Source organism: Manis javanica, chromosome 4 (assembly GCF_040802235.1).
Source record: "Manis javanica isolate MJ-LG chromosome 4, MJ_LKY, whole genome shotgun sequence".
Classification (NCBI taxonomy): Eukaryota; Metazoa; Chordata; class Mammalia; order Pholidota; family Manidae; genus Manis; species Manis javanica.
In genome coordinates this window covers 182990503-183007807 of record NC_133159.1, presented here as the reverse complement: position 1 = coordinate 183007807, position 17305 = coordinate 182990503, and the positions used below count along the sequence as shown (strand labels likewise).

At 58.3% G+C, this 17305-nt stretch overlaps 1 protein-coding gene across 1 annotated transcript; it reads right to left on the bottom strand.

Annotated features, from left to right (window-relative positions):
• Positions 1–859: 859 nt before the first annotated feature.
• On the bottom strand, positions 860–6939 carry FN3KRP (fructosamine 3 kinase related protein). Its single transcript, XM_017656972.3, has 6 exons — positions 6753–6939; positions 4779–4930; positions 4409–4500; positions 3362–3444; positions 1975–2097; positions 860–1777 (listed from the first exon to the last, which is right to left on the bottom strand). The coding sequence occupies exons 1-6, from the start codon at positions 6891–6893 to the stop codon at positions 1439–1441; spliced, it is 930 nt and encodes a 309-aa protein (XP_017512461.1). The 5' UTR covers positions 6894–6939; the 3' UTR covers positions 860–1438.
• Positions 6940–17305: the final 10366 nt, after the last annotated feature.

Here is a 17305-nt window from a genome sequence, read left to right as displayed (position 1 = left end):
CTTCAAGATCCTCTAACTAAGCAGATATGCGCTCCAGCCAGCATCTGCCCACTGACCCCTCTGCTCCTGTCTGACCCACTGCAGAAGAGGAGGGGCCGAGCTGTGCCTCCCACACCGTCTCAGTCGCAGAACTCAAACCCCTCCTGGAAGTTGGGTCCATGTTGATGACACAGGGCACTCAGCAGCACGTGTGCCCATTCGTGGCATCTTTCCCTAAGACAACACCCATTTCCCAGGGTCAAAGGAAATGAGCTAAAATCTTGGCAAATGGTGTCTCAGAATTACTGGGTTTGAAACCCGAACAACCACAGGCTCTTAAAAGTCACAGTCCTCTGCTTTCCCACAGAAGACAGAACTCAAGGCCCCAGCTGGGCCTCAGGGCACCCTGCTGTTACACTGAACAAAAGCAGAGAACCTCCTAGGACCCTGCCCTGGAGACCACTGGGTCCCAGCCAAGCCCTGCACAGGCAAGTAGGCACCAGCAGCTGGCTTCCTCCCCAAACCTGTGACTCCTCAGCCACTTTCCACCTCCCTCCACTGTCCTGCCAAATGTCTCGGGGTGGGCCACGAACTGGCCACCCAACAGTGCTGAGCGTTAGATCCATTCTAGGCAGCACCCACCCTCATTCTGAAGCTGTGCTGCTCTTACTGAACAAAGCCAAGAAAAAAACTGTTTTTAGAAACAATTGTACCCATTTATCACCACTATACATTGCGAAAATTTCTTAGCAAATGGCTAAGTTAAACACTGAATTAGAAACCGTTGAGTTTACCGAAATTTTTATGCAAAAGCATTCATGATCATGGACGCCACTCACAAACACTTCTCATCACTGCAACACTGAAGGAGGGAAGGACATTGGTGTAAGGCTTTTTATTATGGTAGAAGGACAGTGGGGCAAGCTTTAGCAAACAGCAGGCCGAGGCCGATGGGGGCTGACAGGCACAGGGACACCAAGGTCCTTGGGCACCTCCAGAACCGGCTTCTAGTTCGCTCAGCCTGCAGCGGGTCGAGCCATGACGTAAAGGAATGTGTGCGCTCTCGGGGCTGGTCACCCTAAGAAGCTGACAGACCCAAGTCCTGCCCATCAAGAACAGCAGCCTGAATATGTGTTGTTCCCGGAGACAAGACGGGAGCTGGGGGTGGCCTCTGCAGCAGGGATGCCCGCCACCTCTCCCTTCCCCACCTTGGGGGCAGCAGAGTGTTTCCACTCAGCCCACACGCACAGGTCCCTCCATCCACATCCTGCTTGTAGTGCAGTTTTTTCCCACAGTGAAGCCTCATCAAACAAACGCCTTCCAGTGACAAACCTCTCTTCCAAGACACTGCGTACCCTACAGGGTTTGGGAAGCAGGCCTGAACTGCTCCAGAGAAACGGTGTGTGAGGAAGGGGGGGAGTCGGCCACGAGGGTCTGGTGCGCCCGTCCGGGGCGTGGCTCACCGGGCAAGACTCCTCATGATGCTGAGGGCGGGGCCCCGGTATCCCGCTCCGAAATGATTCCAGTGGTTCAGGTAGTGGAAGAGCTGATACAAACGGAGGCGCTTCTCAAAGCCACACGCCTTGGGGATGTGGCGGTGGTAGGCAGAGTAGAAGGGGCTGCTAAAGCCCCCAAACATGCCAGCTATTGCCAGCTCGTACTCTGAGTGCCCATAGAAAGATGCTGGATCAAAAATGACGGGCCCGGAGGAGTCCTCCGCCACGTTTCCTCCCCAGAGGTCTCCGTGGAGCAGGGCGGGCACGATGTCCAGGTCACGGAACAGGCCAGGGAGCTGCAGCTGCAGAGAGGGGACGCAGCCTCAGAGAAGACCAGCACGTAGGAGGAGGCTCCCTTTCCTGGGAGGGGCTCCGCAAGCCAGGTGGACATGGTGCAGACACCCGGACTGCCTGGCTCAAGTGGGCAGAGGGCCCCCCCCACCTCCTGGACAGACCCAACCCCACAGGGGGCAGCAGGGCGTGGCAGGGCTGCACTCACCTGCAAAGCAGACCAGAGCTCCAGGGCCTCCCTGTCCCCAGACCCCTTCTCCACCAGGTCCATCTGGGGTTGGATGCGCTGCCGCACATAGAACGTGACCCAGTCCGTCTGCCAGTCGTTCACCTGCATGTGCAGCAGCAAAGGACAGCAGAGCTGAGGGCAGAGGGGCCAAGGGGCCATGCACAGAGGGGCACCTCTGCAAGGATGGGTGTGGGGCAGCTGGGGAGGCCTGGTGCCCTGTGGACTTGCCGGGCCCTGAGATCTGTCCCCGGGAGAGCGGGAAGCAAGGGGACCCTCCCCAGTGCAGAGCAGCAAGGTCTCCGCTCTGGAGAGCCCAGGACGTTTTCTTTCAATCTCAACTCATAAGGGGGCACAGAGGCCAGAGCTGGCTGGCCCCCCACCCCATGGCTCCTTTCTGACTATCCCCCTGACCAGAGGACCTGGCTTCAGCCCCTCCCAATCAGCCAGCACTGCCCCCCCCAACCAGAGAGTGATGTGAGGAGTCCTGCAGAGCCCCATTCAAAGGGACCCCGTGATAGGCTGTCCAGGCCAAGGTGCTGGCCATCAGGAGGGCAGCAAGGTGAGCACAAAGAGAGGAGAACACAGGGGCAGCATGTGACACCGAAGGCAGAGCATCACCCTCACATGTGCACGGCGAGCACACACGTGCCCTCATGCATGCACACGGCACGCCCATGCCCACATGCATGGCATGCACACACGCACCCTCACTCATGCACGTGCATGCACGCAGGGCAAGGATGGGCATGGAGGAAGGCGTGCAGCCAGCCAAGCACCCAAGCAGCTCAGAGCAGGTGGGACCAGGCAACCCCTGCCAGCAGCTACTCCCCACCCCACACGGACCCAGGACTACCTTCTACAACATTCTGAATACAAGATCTGAACAGTGTGTCCTGTGCCCCAAGCCCACCGGGACGTCCCTGGAAGTTTTCTGGACTACTCAGTTCTCCCACTTCTGAGATGCCACCTGCCCTCTGGGGGCAGAGCCACCGTACCCGCTCTGCATTGGTCTGCGTCAGAACAACCCCCAGGCAAAATGCCCTGCAGAGCCAAACCCAGAATCACCAAAAGAAAGTCACAATCCATTATTGTCATCTATGATTGGAAATTTCCTGTATTTAAAATAAGAGGTCTTCACATGTCTATTTTACACACTTCTGAGCTCCCGCGGCACCCTAGCCAGCTGATCCCTCTCTGGCTCTCTGACCTCACCTGGCATGTCATGTAGGTAAGCATCTCATTGACCACTTAAAAGTCAGCAGAGAAGAAAGGGTGCAGACTTGTACTAAACTTCACAGGAGAGGGAGAGGGTGTGCCCCCTGCTGTGTCTGAGCAGCCAGGCTGGGAAATGGAGGTGAACGCTCACCTGGGGCAGGTATCCACAGCACGTCACCACGTCAAACCCAAACTGGTCCACGAAGGGCCGCTCAGCCTGCCCGCTTCCTCTCCCTTGCAGGCAAAAGGAAACAAGAACGATGACTAGCTCCCTCCCTCGCTGCCCCAGGGCCCACTCCTGGAGCTCCGGGGGCCTCAAGCACTGACCTCAGCCTGCCTTTCCCCACCCCGAGGCCTCGTCCAGACACAAAGGCCCTGCTCTCCACCAGCCCCCGGGACCCGGGAAGAGAGCCTGTTCCATCAGACTTAACAACCCAGGACTCCCACCGCTTCCCAGGAGAGGCACCAGGGCATGCTCAGAGGGGCAACAGTGCTATGTGTAAAAGGGGAAAAAAACCGCAGCCCACAGGGAGAGGATGGCGTTCGGGCCAGCACAGAGCCTGCCATCTGTGAAAAATAAACCGTGGGGCTTGGAAATGGTCTCCTTTCTCTGCAGCCCCCCAGCCGCAAACCCGAGGGACTGAGCACATGTGGCCTAGAAGGGCCAGGATGGAGTCAGCGGGATTTGTCTGCCTGGCACAGCAGCTTCTCCGCCCCCTGGTTCTGGTGTGGTGGCCGCTCTGCCTACTAGGTACCACGCAGGCTACAGATGGCTCATTAAATGCCAAGGGGTGAAAATACAGGAAGATACCCTTGACGCCAACACCACCTAAGTGTCAGCAAGGGCAGGCACAAGGGAGGCTGGCGTCCGGAGCGTTGCCCGTGCCTGTGTAGCAGAAAGGCACCACAGAGGAAGCCAGAGAGGCTGACAGGCCTTCTTATGGGGAGGGAGGTGGAAGGAACCAGGACAGGAGAGTTTCCTGCTCAGGACACACTTCTGCCTTTCAAATGCACTTGAGACACATCGTGCCCGTCACTGTGTTCGCTGCACCCCAGACGCAGAGCTCTGGGGCTGACATTCCATCCTTCGGCATCAACACAGGGCTGACCCTCACGTGGCCGCAGCCTGATCCTGGTCCACGTGCCCACACTGGCTAAACGTCCCCTAGGCGGGGTCCCTGAAGCCCAAAGTCCATACCCACTGTGCCGGCCTCCTTCCGGAGCACCTCCCCAAGCTTCTGGTTCTCCAGGTGTAGATCTGCGAGCTGGGCTCCAAGCTGGGCGGCATGGCTGTGAAACCAGAAGGCAGCCACTGAACACGCGGCACAGGAGTGTGGGCGCATGGAGCCGGTCAGGGGACACACACCTGTTCTGGTGAAGTGAGGGTGCTGAAGGCCCTAATTATTTTAGGGCCTCTCCCAGCCTGCATCTCACCTCCATTTACCTTCCGCCCAACCTGTGACACATGCGTGTCAGATCCCGGACATTACGCTCCTGGGTACAAGCCTCAGGCATGAAGCAACGCTGAGAAGACAAAGCCAGCCAGAGGGGAAGGCGCCCAGACACACCTGCTCAGAGCCCGCATGTCCACATGTTCCATCACTAGCATGCTGCCGCCTCCCGGCGCGTCCAGGACCTTGATGGGCGCGGGCACTCTCACCGTGCCCGTTCTCAGGATGGCAGCTAGACCTGCCATCTCACCTTCAAACATTCTTCTGGCCTGTCAGAAAGCAACGTGGGAGCACAATGCCTCTAAGGTTCTAGGTGGGCATGTCTCAGGTGTGGCGATCAAACAAGCCTGTTCTGGCTGCGGACGCAGCACACCAGCTTTTTACGCTTCTCGGCAGAGACCTGCGTTCTGCAGCCCCAGAGTGGCAGGGGGCTGCGCCTTCTAGTATTGGGATAAATTTCTAGGTCCGCTGAAACCAGCCTGTCTGGAGGGAGGGGGCACCCCACGCAGCCCTGCTCGGGGTAAATGGATGCGGAGGGTGCTCAGGGCGACGCCACAGGGAAGGGAGGCAGGCCGTCTTGAGAGACGGTGAGGTTTCAGGGAAAGGGCATCCCACATCAGGCAAGAAGGGTTCCCGTCTGGGAAGACACGGACGGCCGACGGCACGGCCAGGGCGTGACCGCAGCACCCGCAGCCCTGCTCCCGGCCTGCAGGGCCTGCGGTGGCGAGGTCAGCCCTTCCACAGAGGCTCCCGGGGCCCTGGAGAAGTTCACACAGAGCGGATAGGCCGCCGCGGGGGCGGAGCGTCGTGTCCCCCCATTCCCAGGCGACGGTGTCGGGAGGCCCCCGTGATGAAGCTCCAGGGGACAGCGGCCTCCGACGGGGTCAGGGACCCCCACGGCCCGGAGTCCCCGCCCTCCCGCCGTGCGCGAGGGAGCCCCGCAGCGCGGAAGGGCGCCCTCACCTCGGACCTCCAGCGTCCGGAGCCGCGAGAAATAAAGCCAGACGGCCAGACCCCCACCTGCGCCGCGCTGCCACAGCCGCCCCCACACACCGCGGGGGGCTGCTGTTCTCAGTGACTCAAAGGGTTTGATCTTTGCAAGTCTGCTTCCTGTCCGGGCTCAGACTCGCCAAACACGACGATTTCCTCGAAGCAGCGGCCAGGTCAGCCACGGGGAGCCCTCCACCGCACCCGTGCGCCCCGAAGGCGGCCGGGGCCGGAGTCCGCGGACCTCCCCGGGGCTAAGCCGCCCCGACAGCCTGAGGAAGCGATGGGTCACAGTGCCACCGCCCTGCGGCCACGAGCGGGGCGGGCTCTGGGCCAGACAGGGACCCAGACCAGGCCCAGTGTGTCCGCACAGGGAGCCCCCTTTTGCTGAGGCCCCAGACTTCCCATTAACAGCAAGCCCGAGTCACTCCGTGATGGCGCGGGCTGTGGGCCCGGACCGGGGGTTCCGAGGGGAAAGAGAAAGGGCGTTTGTAAGCCAAGGTGAAGGACTCCGGGGCCCCCCTCAAGGCCATACGTGAACTCTCGCCTCAGGCGTCCTTGAGGTGTTCTGCAGGAACTTAGACCCTCACCAGGTGGGCCGCCTGCTGACCACACGCGCCCCGACCCCAGGCTGGGTGGAGCCAGACGCCCGAAGGCTGAGATCCCTCAGTCCCGGCGCCTCACCACCGAGCATCGGATGACTGGCGCCAGCTGCAATTCTGCCATAAATCTGCCTTTGAAACCCTTGCCTGTAACCCTACAGGGAGTTCCGGACCTCAAACGTTAGCCACCTGCCTGGCGCTCGCCCATTTTCACTACATCCTCGTGTCAGCTTTCGTAGCCGGCCCAGGTTTGTCTAGTTAGGTGACGTAAGGACCCCAGACCCCCAAAACGACCTGGACAAGGGGCCCACACCCAGCCGCCACTCGAGTACCAGACCTAGACAAGGACCCCAGGCCGGGCCGCCGCGCCAACTGGGACCCGAACAACGACCCCGGACTCGGCGCCTGGACACAGACCGGAACCCCCAGCTCCCATTCCAGACCTGGAAGCGGGGACCCCCGTCCGCCCCACCCTCCCGCTCCCGCCTGCTGCGATCCTGACCTCCGCCTTGGGGTTCACTTTCACAAACACGCGTCCTCTGTCCGTGTCGTAAGTCTGTCCCTGGCTAATGCACCCGCCCCCCGAGTGGCCCGTGGCCTTGACGAAGCTGCAACCCAGCTCCCGCCGCAGCAGCTCCTCCATGTTGACCCCGCGGCTCGCTCCACGCTGCGCGAAACGCCAGCGACGGCGCGACGGCGCACGAGGATTGGGGGAAGCGCGGGGGGCGGGGCCGGGTCGCGGAGACGCACGAGGATTGGGGGAGTCCATCAGAGCCCCGCCTCGTCCCCAACGAGCGAAGGCCCCGCCCCTGCCAGTTTGACACGCCCCTGACCTCCATTGGACGTGGCCTGCGCCTCGCTCTAGGTCCCGCCCCCAATCATCGCCCCCGGTCACCATTGGCTACTACAGCTGCCGTAACCTAAGAGAGGCCAGTGAGGGGGAGCGAGATGAACGGGCAGTTCAGCCAATGATCATGTGCAACCATCGGCTGTCTTCCAATGGAGGGAAGGGGCGGGAAGGGGAGGGGAGGGACGGGGCGGGGCTGCTCTCTGTCAGCAGCAGCAGCTAAGTGGCAGCTCCCCACGCGCCGGGCAAGCGCGGCCGTTGGGAGCAGATAACGGTCTCTGCGCTCGCCCGGCTCGGCGCCGGTGGCGGCACAAGGAGTGCCCTGCGCAGCCGGGTCCGTGCCTACTACTTGCAGCTCAGGTTCTGCTGGTGGGCGACGCGACGTGGGCAAGGGCGAGATCCTGGCAACCCTGCAGGGCGGCTCGGCGGAGTCCCGTACGGCCACCCGACGGGTGACCGCAGGCCGGGCGGGCGGAACGCGCGGGGCTGGGAGATTGGGGGGCGCGGGGACGAGCGAGCCTGGGGCAGGGCAAGGGGAGCGGGGAGGAGCCGGGGTGGAGAGTCCGGGGGGCTGGGGGCGGGGGCGGTGCCGCGCGGGGTGAAGCTGGGGGCGCGGAGCCCGGGGGCGGGGGGAGGAGCGGGGGCCGCGGGGAGCAGCGGGGCTGGAGCGCGCCCGGAGGAACGGGGCAGGGATAGCCGAGCGGGGCCGGGGGACGCCCGGAGGAGCTGGGCAGAGCTCTCAGGGCCTGCTTGTCTCTGCCTGGACCCGGCGCGCGCAGAGCCCGGTCCACACCTGGGGAGCCCAGGCGGCGCGGCCTCCGTCCTCTGCGCGGGCGGGAGCGGGCGGCTGGGCAAGGCGCTGGAGTCCCCGCGCCTGGGGTGACAGGGAGGCGAAGGAGAGCCAGGGACGGCGCAGCCGGGGTTTGCGGAGGGCTGGCGGAGCTGCCCCGGGTGGTCCCCGCAGGGAGACCGGCGCGCGCGAGACGCTTTTGGAAAGGACACGGGCGGGCGGACGGGACGGGACGCGCTCGGGGATCGGACGGGAGCGGAGGGAAGGAGACCCAAGAGGACTAGTCCGGAAGCCTCTCCGGGGTTCCCAGGGCGTCCGAACCCTCCTTGCCCTGCGGGACGGGCCTGGGAGAGCAAGGAACCCGGGTGACCCTACGGAGTGCGACCCGGGGCAGAGGAAGCACGGAGAGGGGGTGCCAGGTGGAGGGGAGCCCGCCGCGGCCCGAGCCCGAAGGCAGCGGGCGGGGCCCCGAAGTTTGAGGACTGAAGCCGTAGCCGCGAGCGGGGAAGAGGGGCCGGGGAGAGAGGAAGGTGCGGCGGACAGGGACCTGGGCCGGGAGGCGGCGGCAGCCAGGTCGTCCCCAGCGCAGGCGGCCGCGATGGCGCCTGTTGGTGCGGCAGGAGGGCACCTGCGTGGGACCACCTGTTAGCTGTCCCGAGGGCGCTTCTCTCTCTTCTAATTTTTGTGATTATTCCAAGCCTTTCCTATTTGTTGGTAATTTTTAGTTTAGCAAACTGTTTCTAGCATTGATCAGTTCAGTAACGATTTTTCGAACTCTGATTTTTTCCCTTTTTTTACGTTTTTAAAAACTTCTTTTAAAAATTCATTTCATAAAAAAAAAACTCTTCTTTAAACTCTTATTTTACCACCTTAATGTTTTTACCAAGTTGTTCTCTTGCATGAAGTACTTGGGGTGAATTTCCTTCCGTTCTTGGGTCTGTTCTGAGGCTGGGTTATCTTTTTTTCTTTCTTTTTGTAAACTCTTGGACATTTTTGTCGCCCTGTCTGTTGTGTGTGCAAGCGGAATCGCACAGCGTGAGCTTGTGACTACTGTTCTCGCTCCTGTTGTGCATGGTTGTGGGCTATTTATTCTCAGGAGACTGTTATTATATTCTCATTCTGTTTTCTTACATGAAGATACCATGATTTCTTTCTTTATCCAGCCTGCTGGGATGGCCATCCTGGTGGTCTCCAGTTTCTATTAAGATAGTTCTGCTGTGAGACTCAGAGACTCCAAGAAGGGACTAGTGGTGACCAAAGGGGAGGGGTGTGGGAGGGCGGGTGGGGAGGGAGGGAGAAGGGGACTGAGGGGTATTATGTTTAGTACACATGGTGTGGGGGTTCACGGGGAGAACAATGTAGCACAGAGAAGGCACATAGTGGATCTGTGGCATCTTTTGCTGCATTGATGGACAGTGACTGCATTGGGGTGTGGGTGGGGACTTGATAATATGGGTAAATGTAGTAACCACATTGTTTTTTTATGTGAAACCTTCATAAGAGTGTACATCAATCATACCTTAATAAAAAATTTTTTAAAAAAAGATCTGCTGTGAACATTCCCACTACATGTCTCTGGCATGTATCATTTCTGCTGGGATATGCAGAAAGCTGCACGGGCTGAGAACTGCGTGCATGTGTGCTCATGCATGTCTGGCTTAGTAGACACCTTACAGCTCACACTCCCACCAGCAGAGTACATGGTTCTGATGGCTTGTGTCCTCACCAACACATGCTTGCTCTCCTTTTCATTCTGCCTGTTTTGGAACGTGTGTAATTTGAATTGCATTTCTCTGATGGCGACTGATACTGGACACTTTTACATGCGTTTATGTGGATTTCCTCTTCTGTACACTGTCCAGTGTTTTGTCCATTTTTCCTAGTAGGTCAAATTTTTTTCTATTGAGTAGCAGGAGTGTTTTAAAAATATATTCTGGCTATGAGTCCTTTGTTAGAAATATGTATTGTGAGTACTCTCATCTATGTTGGTTTTTACTTCTTCGATAATACTTTCACATGAACAGAACTCTTAATTTTAACATACCCCAGATTACCAGTGTTTTATGGTTAGGACTACGGGTCTTCTTCCCAAATCTCTGCTTGCTGCAAGGGGAAGACGTCCTCCGAAGTCTCCACTTGGCACTGATGGCTGCTTCCCGCTGGAACAAGGTGAGGCAGGGGTGAAGACACATCTTTCCCCCTTGGAGAGACACCCCCTCTACATTGTCAGCCTGGGGCCACACAGCCTGGGTCTGGATCTGAGCCGTCGGCCAGTCTCCCCTGTGTGCATCCTGTGCTCAGCTTGCATGTACACCTGTGGTCCCTGCATCTTCCCTGTGTGGAGGCAGCTCTGCCTGGATGTTTTCTTTGCTCATCTACAGCTGGTGAGCCTGGCTGCTCCATCCTGGACCTACAGAGGCAGGGTCGGAACCTTGGAGTCTGGACCCTGTCCTGCAGCCTGGGCTGTGTGGCCCTCGCCAAGCAGCCCACTGGCCAGGGGAGGTGTCTTCCACTCCCATGGCGACACCTCACACTTCTAGCCCTGCCAGGCCCCTGCTGGCCCTGGCCCCCATGTCTGTCTGGTGGGCTGTTGCACAATTCAGCTTTCTGCCCTCAGCAGCCGTGCTTCTCCCAGGCAGAAATGGAGAGAGGAAGGCCAGGGCGGCGCAGCCCTGGGGAGGGGCTGGTCAGGGCCACAGCAGGCTGCCCCCCCCCCCCGCCCCTGTGCCTTCCTCCGGCTGCCGGGGCTGCTCCCACCATGTTGTCACCTTTCCTTCTCCCGTTGCCGAGTTCCTACGTTTTGCCCATTCACCGGTGATGGACGGGGGAGCAGATTAAGCCGACAGCTGCTACGATCTCTTGCCTCCTGGTTTTTTCCCCAGCATCAGATTTACCGTTTTCTCTGACCACCTTTGTTTCCCTGTCCCATCTTTGCTAAGAGCTGATAATGACGCCCACTTAGAGCGCAGAAGAGCCTGTGCTGTTGGCCCCAGAGAAGGCGAGTGACTCTGGAGATCAAGTGTGGGGGCGGGAGCGCGGCCGGGGCAGCCCTGGTGATCGCCTAGCCTGTGTCCCCCCGGCTCGGCAAAGGCCCAGAGAAGTGGCTTCTGGTCCCTTCGAGGACCATCAAAACACCTTTACCTAAGCGACCCGTTGCTGGGCTTTTCTGCTTGCGTTCGCCCTGGGCAGGTGCTCGCCGGATGTGTGCGCGCCGCCCGCAGGCCGCTGCCTCCTTGGGGCGGCTGTGCAGCTCACAGCCACGCCGCTGGTTTCGCTCGCAGCCACCTGAAGAGCAAGGAGATCCACACAGTCATCCGCTTCAAATGCGGGTTTTACCCTGCCTCCTCCCAGGGTGACTTCTTCAGGAGGGGCCCTCTCCTTCCTTACCGCCCATGGTACCTCTCGAGAGCACATGGTAAATTTAACACATTGGGTTTTCTAAATTATGTCATAAATGCTTCCATGTGCTCGGAAATAATAAAATTGCATTTGTACCAGATTGTTTGTTTAAAAGGCAGTAATTCAAGCCCTACCTCCCCTGTTTCCTGTGGGGGTCCCCTTCTTGCATTGGTGACTGCCCCTTTAGTCTGACCTCTGACCCCTGCAGCCCCCAGCCCAGGGTGAACCTGATTGCAGGGGATGGCAGGGAGGGTCTCAGATCCGGCCAGCGCAGTTCCTTGGGGCAGAGTCAGCCCCCGCATGGCTCGGCCTTGGGCCTGCCCCACCACACCTGCTCAGGCCTCTCTCAGCTGTTTGGGGCAAAGAGAGGCAGCCATGTGCGTGGGACATGGAGGGCACAGCACCCACGTTTGCAGGCTGTGGGCTAAGTTTCCACGAAACGATTTTATTTTGAACCTTTGAAACTTTCTCCCCAGGCTCTTCAGCTAACTGGCCGCAAAGAGGGAATTATGTACAAGCAAAAACTGGAAAGAGCCACCGGGCCCGAGGGGGTGGGGCTTCCAGCCGTCAGACCCTCAGACACAGCGCTTGACAGGCGGTCATGATGTAAGATGCCAGTGGCGCCCTTGGGGTCTCCTTGCACAGTGGGCTCCATTCGGCTGACCCCCTCGGAGGCCTCGACCAAGCTCTGCGCTAGACCTGGGGCACCCTCCCACCGCTAGCCCCCACGTGGTCTGCACCTGCATTTCAGTGAGGGTCAGCCGCCCGAGACACCCACCCTGGGTTCGTGCAGTGCCCACTGCCCTTTGATCTGTGAGCGATCACCTCGGTTCCAGAGCCTGCTGGCCCAGCTTCTCTGGGAACGAGGTCCTGGGCTCTGGGCTGCTCTCTGAACCGCCTTCCTCTTCCCGCCAGCCGCTGCGCCCCGAGGCCCACGTCTGCAAGGGCTTCGTTCGTATCTGCGGGACTGGCTGCTGGGGCCTTACGTCGGCGCTCAGGGGTCTCGGGAAGACCAGCTGGGGTCAGGCGCACACATGCTAGAGCTGGAAAAGTTTTTCAGTTACAGATTTTAGAGAAAACAACGCTAGCCTTTCAGATCCTTCACACGATAATATGCATGTGTAATACATGCACGCGATAAGTACAGGTAGACACGTGTAAGTCATTCTTATCCCTCTTCGATTAAAGACAAGAACTTTTTGATGAGGTTTAACAATGAAGAAGCAAATTATTTCATTGTTTCTACTTCTGTTAGTATGCACAGAGGTCCGCTCACCAGAGCCACCGGTGTGGGCCATCAGTCTGTCACGGCTTTGCCTTTGTGAACTCTGTGACACAGGCACTTGCGCTTCTGTGAATTTGGCCTTGTGATTTGCTCTTGCTTATGTGGGCCTGGTATTCCAGGTCCTGACCTCCCTCTAGCCATACAGGCCATCTGGCAGACGTGGGTCCTTATGAGGAGCGAGCTTAAGGTGACTTATGTTCTGAGGTGCAGCTGGGTAGAGCGGAGAGATGGACAGGACAGCTTCTAGACCTGAGAGATGGAAAGTGTGTGGGGCCCAGAGTCTGGAAGGCGGCTGCCCTGTGCGGGGAGCACCGTGCCAGCACCTGGGCGTGGGGGGGAAGAGCCACCCGCGGCCCCTGCCCGCAGGTTCCGCCCCGGGTCTCTGTGCCTGGCTCCTTCGCCTCGCAGGGGTGCTCGTGTTTCCCACCTGGAAGCCGCTGCTGGGAGACAGACCTGTGGAGCTGGGGGTTGAGAACCAGGCAGGCCACTGGCGCTGACCGCGCGGCCTCCTCAGCTGTGTGAGATGTGTATTCTGACCTCACTAATAATGAATTACCCGCCCCAGATGAGATTCAAGAAGTTTACGAATTAATTCCAACTATGACTTGTGACAGGGCTGGAATTTTGTGTGATTAAGATAAAAGCCAAAGCAGGCTTACAGAGGTAGCGTCATGAGTGCACACATCAAACTCTGGCCCACCCCAGGGTATGAGGCTGAAAGTTATGATCTTAGCAGGAAAAAATAAATTGATAAGTGTGAAGGGTATTAAATTCTCTCTTAGATTAAGAAAATCCATCTGGAAGTAATGCCCATTTTTTTCCAGTTCAGAGTGGCGTGAAGGTTCTAGAAGAAAGACAAACAAATGGGCTGAAATAGTTTGATGACTGAGAGGCAAAGCCAGCGTCACCGGAGGGAGTGGCTCACACATGGGCTCGGCCTTGCCCGGAGCCCCCCGCACAGCTGGGGTTGGAGGGGGTGTTGGAAGGCCCTGGTGTCCAGGGCTACCGTAGCAGGTGGCCACACCCTGGAGTTTGAAACACAGGCAGCCGCTGGCAAGGCCCGGCAGGCTGCACGTCTGAAGTCAAGGTGTCAAGGCACGTGAATCCCTGCGGAAGTTCCAGGGAAGGGTCCTTTTGCAGCCCATCCAGCTTCTGCTGGTTGCCATTATGTGCACTTTGAACAAGGGTGGGAACTGAGCATGTAGCTCTGTCCCTGAGGGGCCAAGCGCCCTCCCCAGCAGGTAACAATTAATGGAGGGTGGGGCCCCTCGGGCATCAGCCCCTTGTCCTTCTGTGGGCAGCACAGGGCTGGATCTCATTAGCTCTCGCTCCCACGCTGTCTTGGGGCCATCACACCTGGCCCAAAGGATGAGGCCCTAGATGTGGGACACCCTGGGAGAGACCTAGGCCCTGCTGTGGTACCCAGGGCTGCCTAGGCCACGGTGAAAGAGGTCATCCAGCTCCAAGAGCTTGGGTCCCAGCTGGTGGTGAGGTTGGCCAAGGCCAAGCTGAGCTGGCACCATGCCTGTCAGAGCAGGACAGAGGCATCAGGGCTGTTCCAGCCAGGAAGGAGCGGCCCATTCCTCTTAGACGGGCTTGTGGTCAGAGGTGTCCGGTCCACGACCAGCCTCTCAGGGAATGTGAGGGGGTGGCCGAGCTTCAGCCAAAGAGGCAGCTCTGTACTCGGCCTGCTCTGTCCCCCACAGCACCACCTGACCTCCCCAGTCCCCTTTCTTGAGAGGAGGGCCTTCCTGGCCTTCCCATGGACCAGAGGCCCAGCTGGCCATGATGCTAGCTGCTACCATCCTCCAGGGCATCTGCTGCTTCTGTGGGCTTTTTGGGGAGCTCCGTTCTGGCGTGTTTTCTGGTTGCCCTGTGATGACAACAGCTCAGCAGTGGCTGGCTGTTGTACAGCACAACGGGGACCCAAGTGTGCCCTGAGCCTTCCTGGCAGGCCCCCCTGCATGCAGTCCCTGTCTGAAGTGATCTACAGGTAGCTGGGTGGCACTGCCAGCAGGTGCCCAGCCTCTCGCCCTGTCTGACATTTAGTGTCCTGAGATTACGGTTATTTAAGAGAAAATAAGCTCCCTGGTATCTTCAGGCTAATGGGGAAGGCACCTGCTGAAGTCCAGGGCAGTTTGTCCTCAACTGCCTCCTGGAGCACAGACAGACCTGGCTTGCTGTCCAGTGTGGGACAGTGGCTCCTCCAGGCACGATCACCACCAGTGGACAAGCACCACGTGTGTGTGGCTCCAAACAGGTGCTCTCTGGCCCCTGACATGCTGCGCAGTCTCAGCTCCATCTACAATAGGAGACAGGCGTGCAGGGGCTTGGTTGGCCCTCTTCCAAAAGCAGTCAGCGGGTTGGGATATGTGGCCCCCGACGCTGCTCTCTGGGTGAACTGATCGCCTAAGTGTGCGGAGCTCCTGCAGCAGGCGCTGGGGGTCCAAGCCCACAGCACCCACAGGAACAGGCAGGTGCCCATGGCTGGAGTGTGTTTTGCAGGCTGGCTCTTGACTGCACTTTAAAATCAAAGATGTCACATTTTTTCAAGAACAGCGAGGCTTCGCCATCTTGTGCAGCTGCTTCCTTTCAAGTTCTGGAACATCTCCTCACCTCTCAGCCCTGGGCACCACCATTGTGCTTTCTGGTATTTTAATTGAACATAAGGCACATTTCTCAAAAGTCAGGTGCACAGAGATGATTGTTTATAAATGATATTTAACCAGTATTTGCACCATAAGAGAGCCCTCATATGTGATGGCACACGGTTTCATCTGCTCACTCACTAAAATAGAATGAAGCAGTTAGGATGGCCAACGTAGAAGACACTAGGAACAACAAATGCTGGCGAGGATGCAGAGAAAGGGGAGCCCTCCTACACTGCTGGTGGGACTGTAAACTAGTTCAACCATTGTGGAAAGCAATATGGAGGTTCCTCAGAAAACTCAAAATAGAAATACCACTTGACCCAGGAATTCTACTCCTAGGAATTTACCCAAAGAAAACAAGATCACAGATTCAAGAAGACATATGCATCCCTATGTTTATCGCAGCATTATTTACAATAGCTGAGATATGGAAGCATCCCAAGTGCCCATCAGATAAGGGTGAATGTAATAACCACATTGTTTTTTCATATGAAACCTTCATAAGAGTGTATATCAATAATACCTTAAAAATAAAAAAAAAAACCTTTGTTAACTCATAATAAGCACAGGCATCTCCTGGGTAGCCCGTCCTCAGGGGAGGTACTCTGACTGAGAGGGGTGCTGAGAGTGCTGGGAGGGCCTGTGAGGCATTTGCCTGCAGCCTCTATTAGCACTTTAGACGGTATTTTTCCTCTTACAGATGGAAAGATAGGCTTTAATATGGATATACGTAACACCCTTCCATGCCTTCCACCCCTGGCTCAAACCCCAGTCTGTGCCCTGAGGGGAGAATGTGCCCCCTTTAGGAGAGGGGTGTTGTGAGGTTCCCGAGAACTTCTGTCTTCCAGCTGAAGGCCGGTCAGCTATTAGTGGGGGGGGGGGTGTCGGTTTCCTGGGGTCACAGAAGTGCCACAGCCTGACCCTGTGTCTCCAACGGCGGGCAGAAATGCTGCCGCGGTTGGGCTCCTCCAGCTCCTGGAGGCAGTGAGGACGCTGGCATTGGCTGGACCGGGGGGCACATCCCTGCCACCTGAGCCTCCTTGTCGCCTGGCTCCCCCCTGCGTCTTTCCCCTTGTCTTCCAAGGAGGACATCTGTCATGGACTTAAGACCACCAGGGTGGTCTCCTTTCAGGACCCTAATTTCACCTGCAAGGACTCTTTCTCCAAGAAAGGTCATGGTCGTAGGTTTTGGGCAGACATGTCTTTGGGGGCCACCATCCTCCAACTACTTTGAGCTTCCTGGTGAAGATGGGATGGCTGTAGTGAGGGGTGCCCTCACTTGTACCCCTGGCCCGCTACAGCCCCAGAGGGATGGAGTGAATATGGGCTGACAGAGCCCTTAAGGCGGCCCTCCGGTAAACCAAGGGAAAGGCTGAGTCTCTTGCTTCCCCGGCGTGCCCCTGTCCTGACCGTGCCCGGGCAAGTCAGGAGACCCTAGGGCACTGGGGTCTGGTTCTTAGTCTGGTCTGTGATTGCAACCTGGTGCCTGTCCCGAACCACAGGCCTGTGCAGGCCCGCCGGACAGTGTGTCCCCCCCAAATGGGAACCAAGCTATTCAACTGCTGGCTGGGAGTGTCGGCTGCTCCCAGTTCCGAGGGCAGGCTTGGGCAGATGCAGAAAGGTCTGCCCAGAGGGACGTCAGGTGGGCTGGGTGCCCCCTGGGCAGGGGGTGATAGGTCAGGGAACGGTGAGAGGGACCCCAGGGCCGGCCACTCCTGCCTCCGTGGCTGCTAGAGTCAGAGCAGGGCCAGCCGCCATCTCCTGGGTGACATCACAGAGCTCTGTGCGGAGAGGAAACAGGCTGCGTCCTGGGGGCTGCGAGTCCCGAGATGCGGACTGTGTGCCCTGCGGGGTTTGCATGGGGCGACTCTATACATTCATTTCCTCATCCATCCGTTTGCTACTTTTGTGTACATTCTACTGTTATATGCTAACCCTTTAATGCATCGTTACTATTTTTACTTACATACTTAGTTTTTAAATCGGTTACAAATAAGAAAAAGTCTTTTATGCTTAATTTATACGATTTCCGGCGGGCTCTGTCCTGGCTGCTCCTGAGGGCGAGCGGCGGCCTCCTTGTACC

Coding starts and splice junctions, on each gene's coding strand:
- FN3KRP (XM_017656972.3), bottom strand. CDS start 6,893: ATGGAGGAGCTGCTGCGGCGGGAGCTGGGTTGCAGCTTCGTCAAGGCC. Junction 4,931..6,752: donor AAGTGAACCCCAAGGCGGAG/GTCAGGATCGCA, acceptor GCTTTCTGACAG/GCCAGAAGAATGTTTGAAGG. Junction 1,778..1,974: donor AGCTCTGGTCTGCTTTGCAG/GTGAGTGCAGCC, acceptor CCCTCTCTGCAG/CTGCAGCTCCCTGGCCTGTT.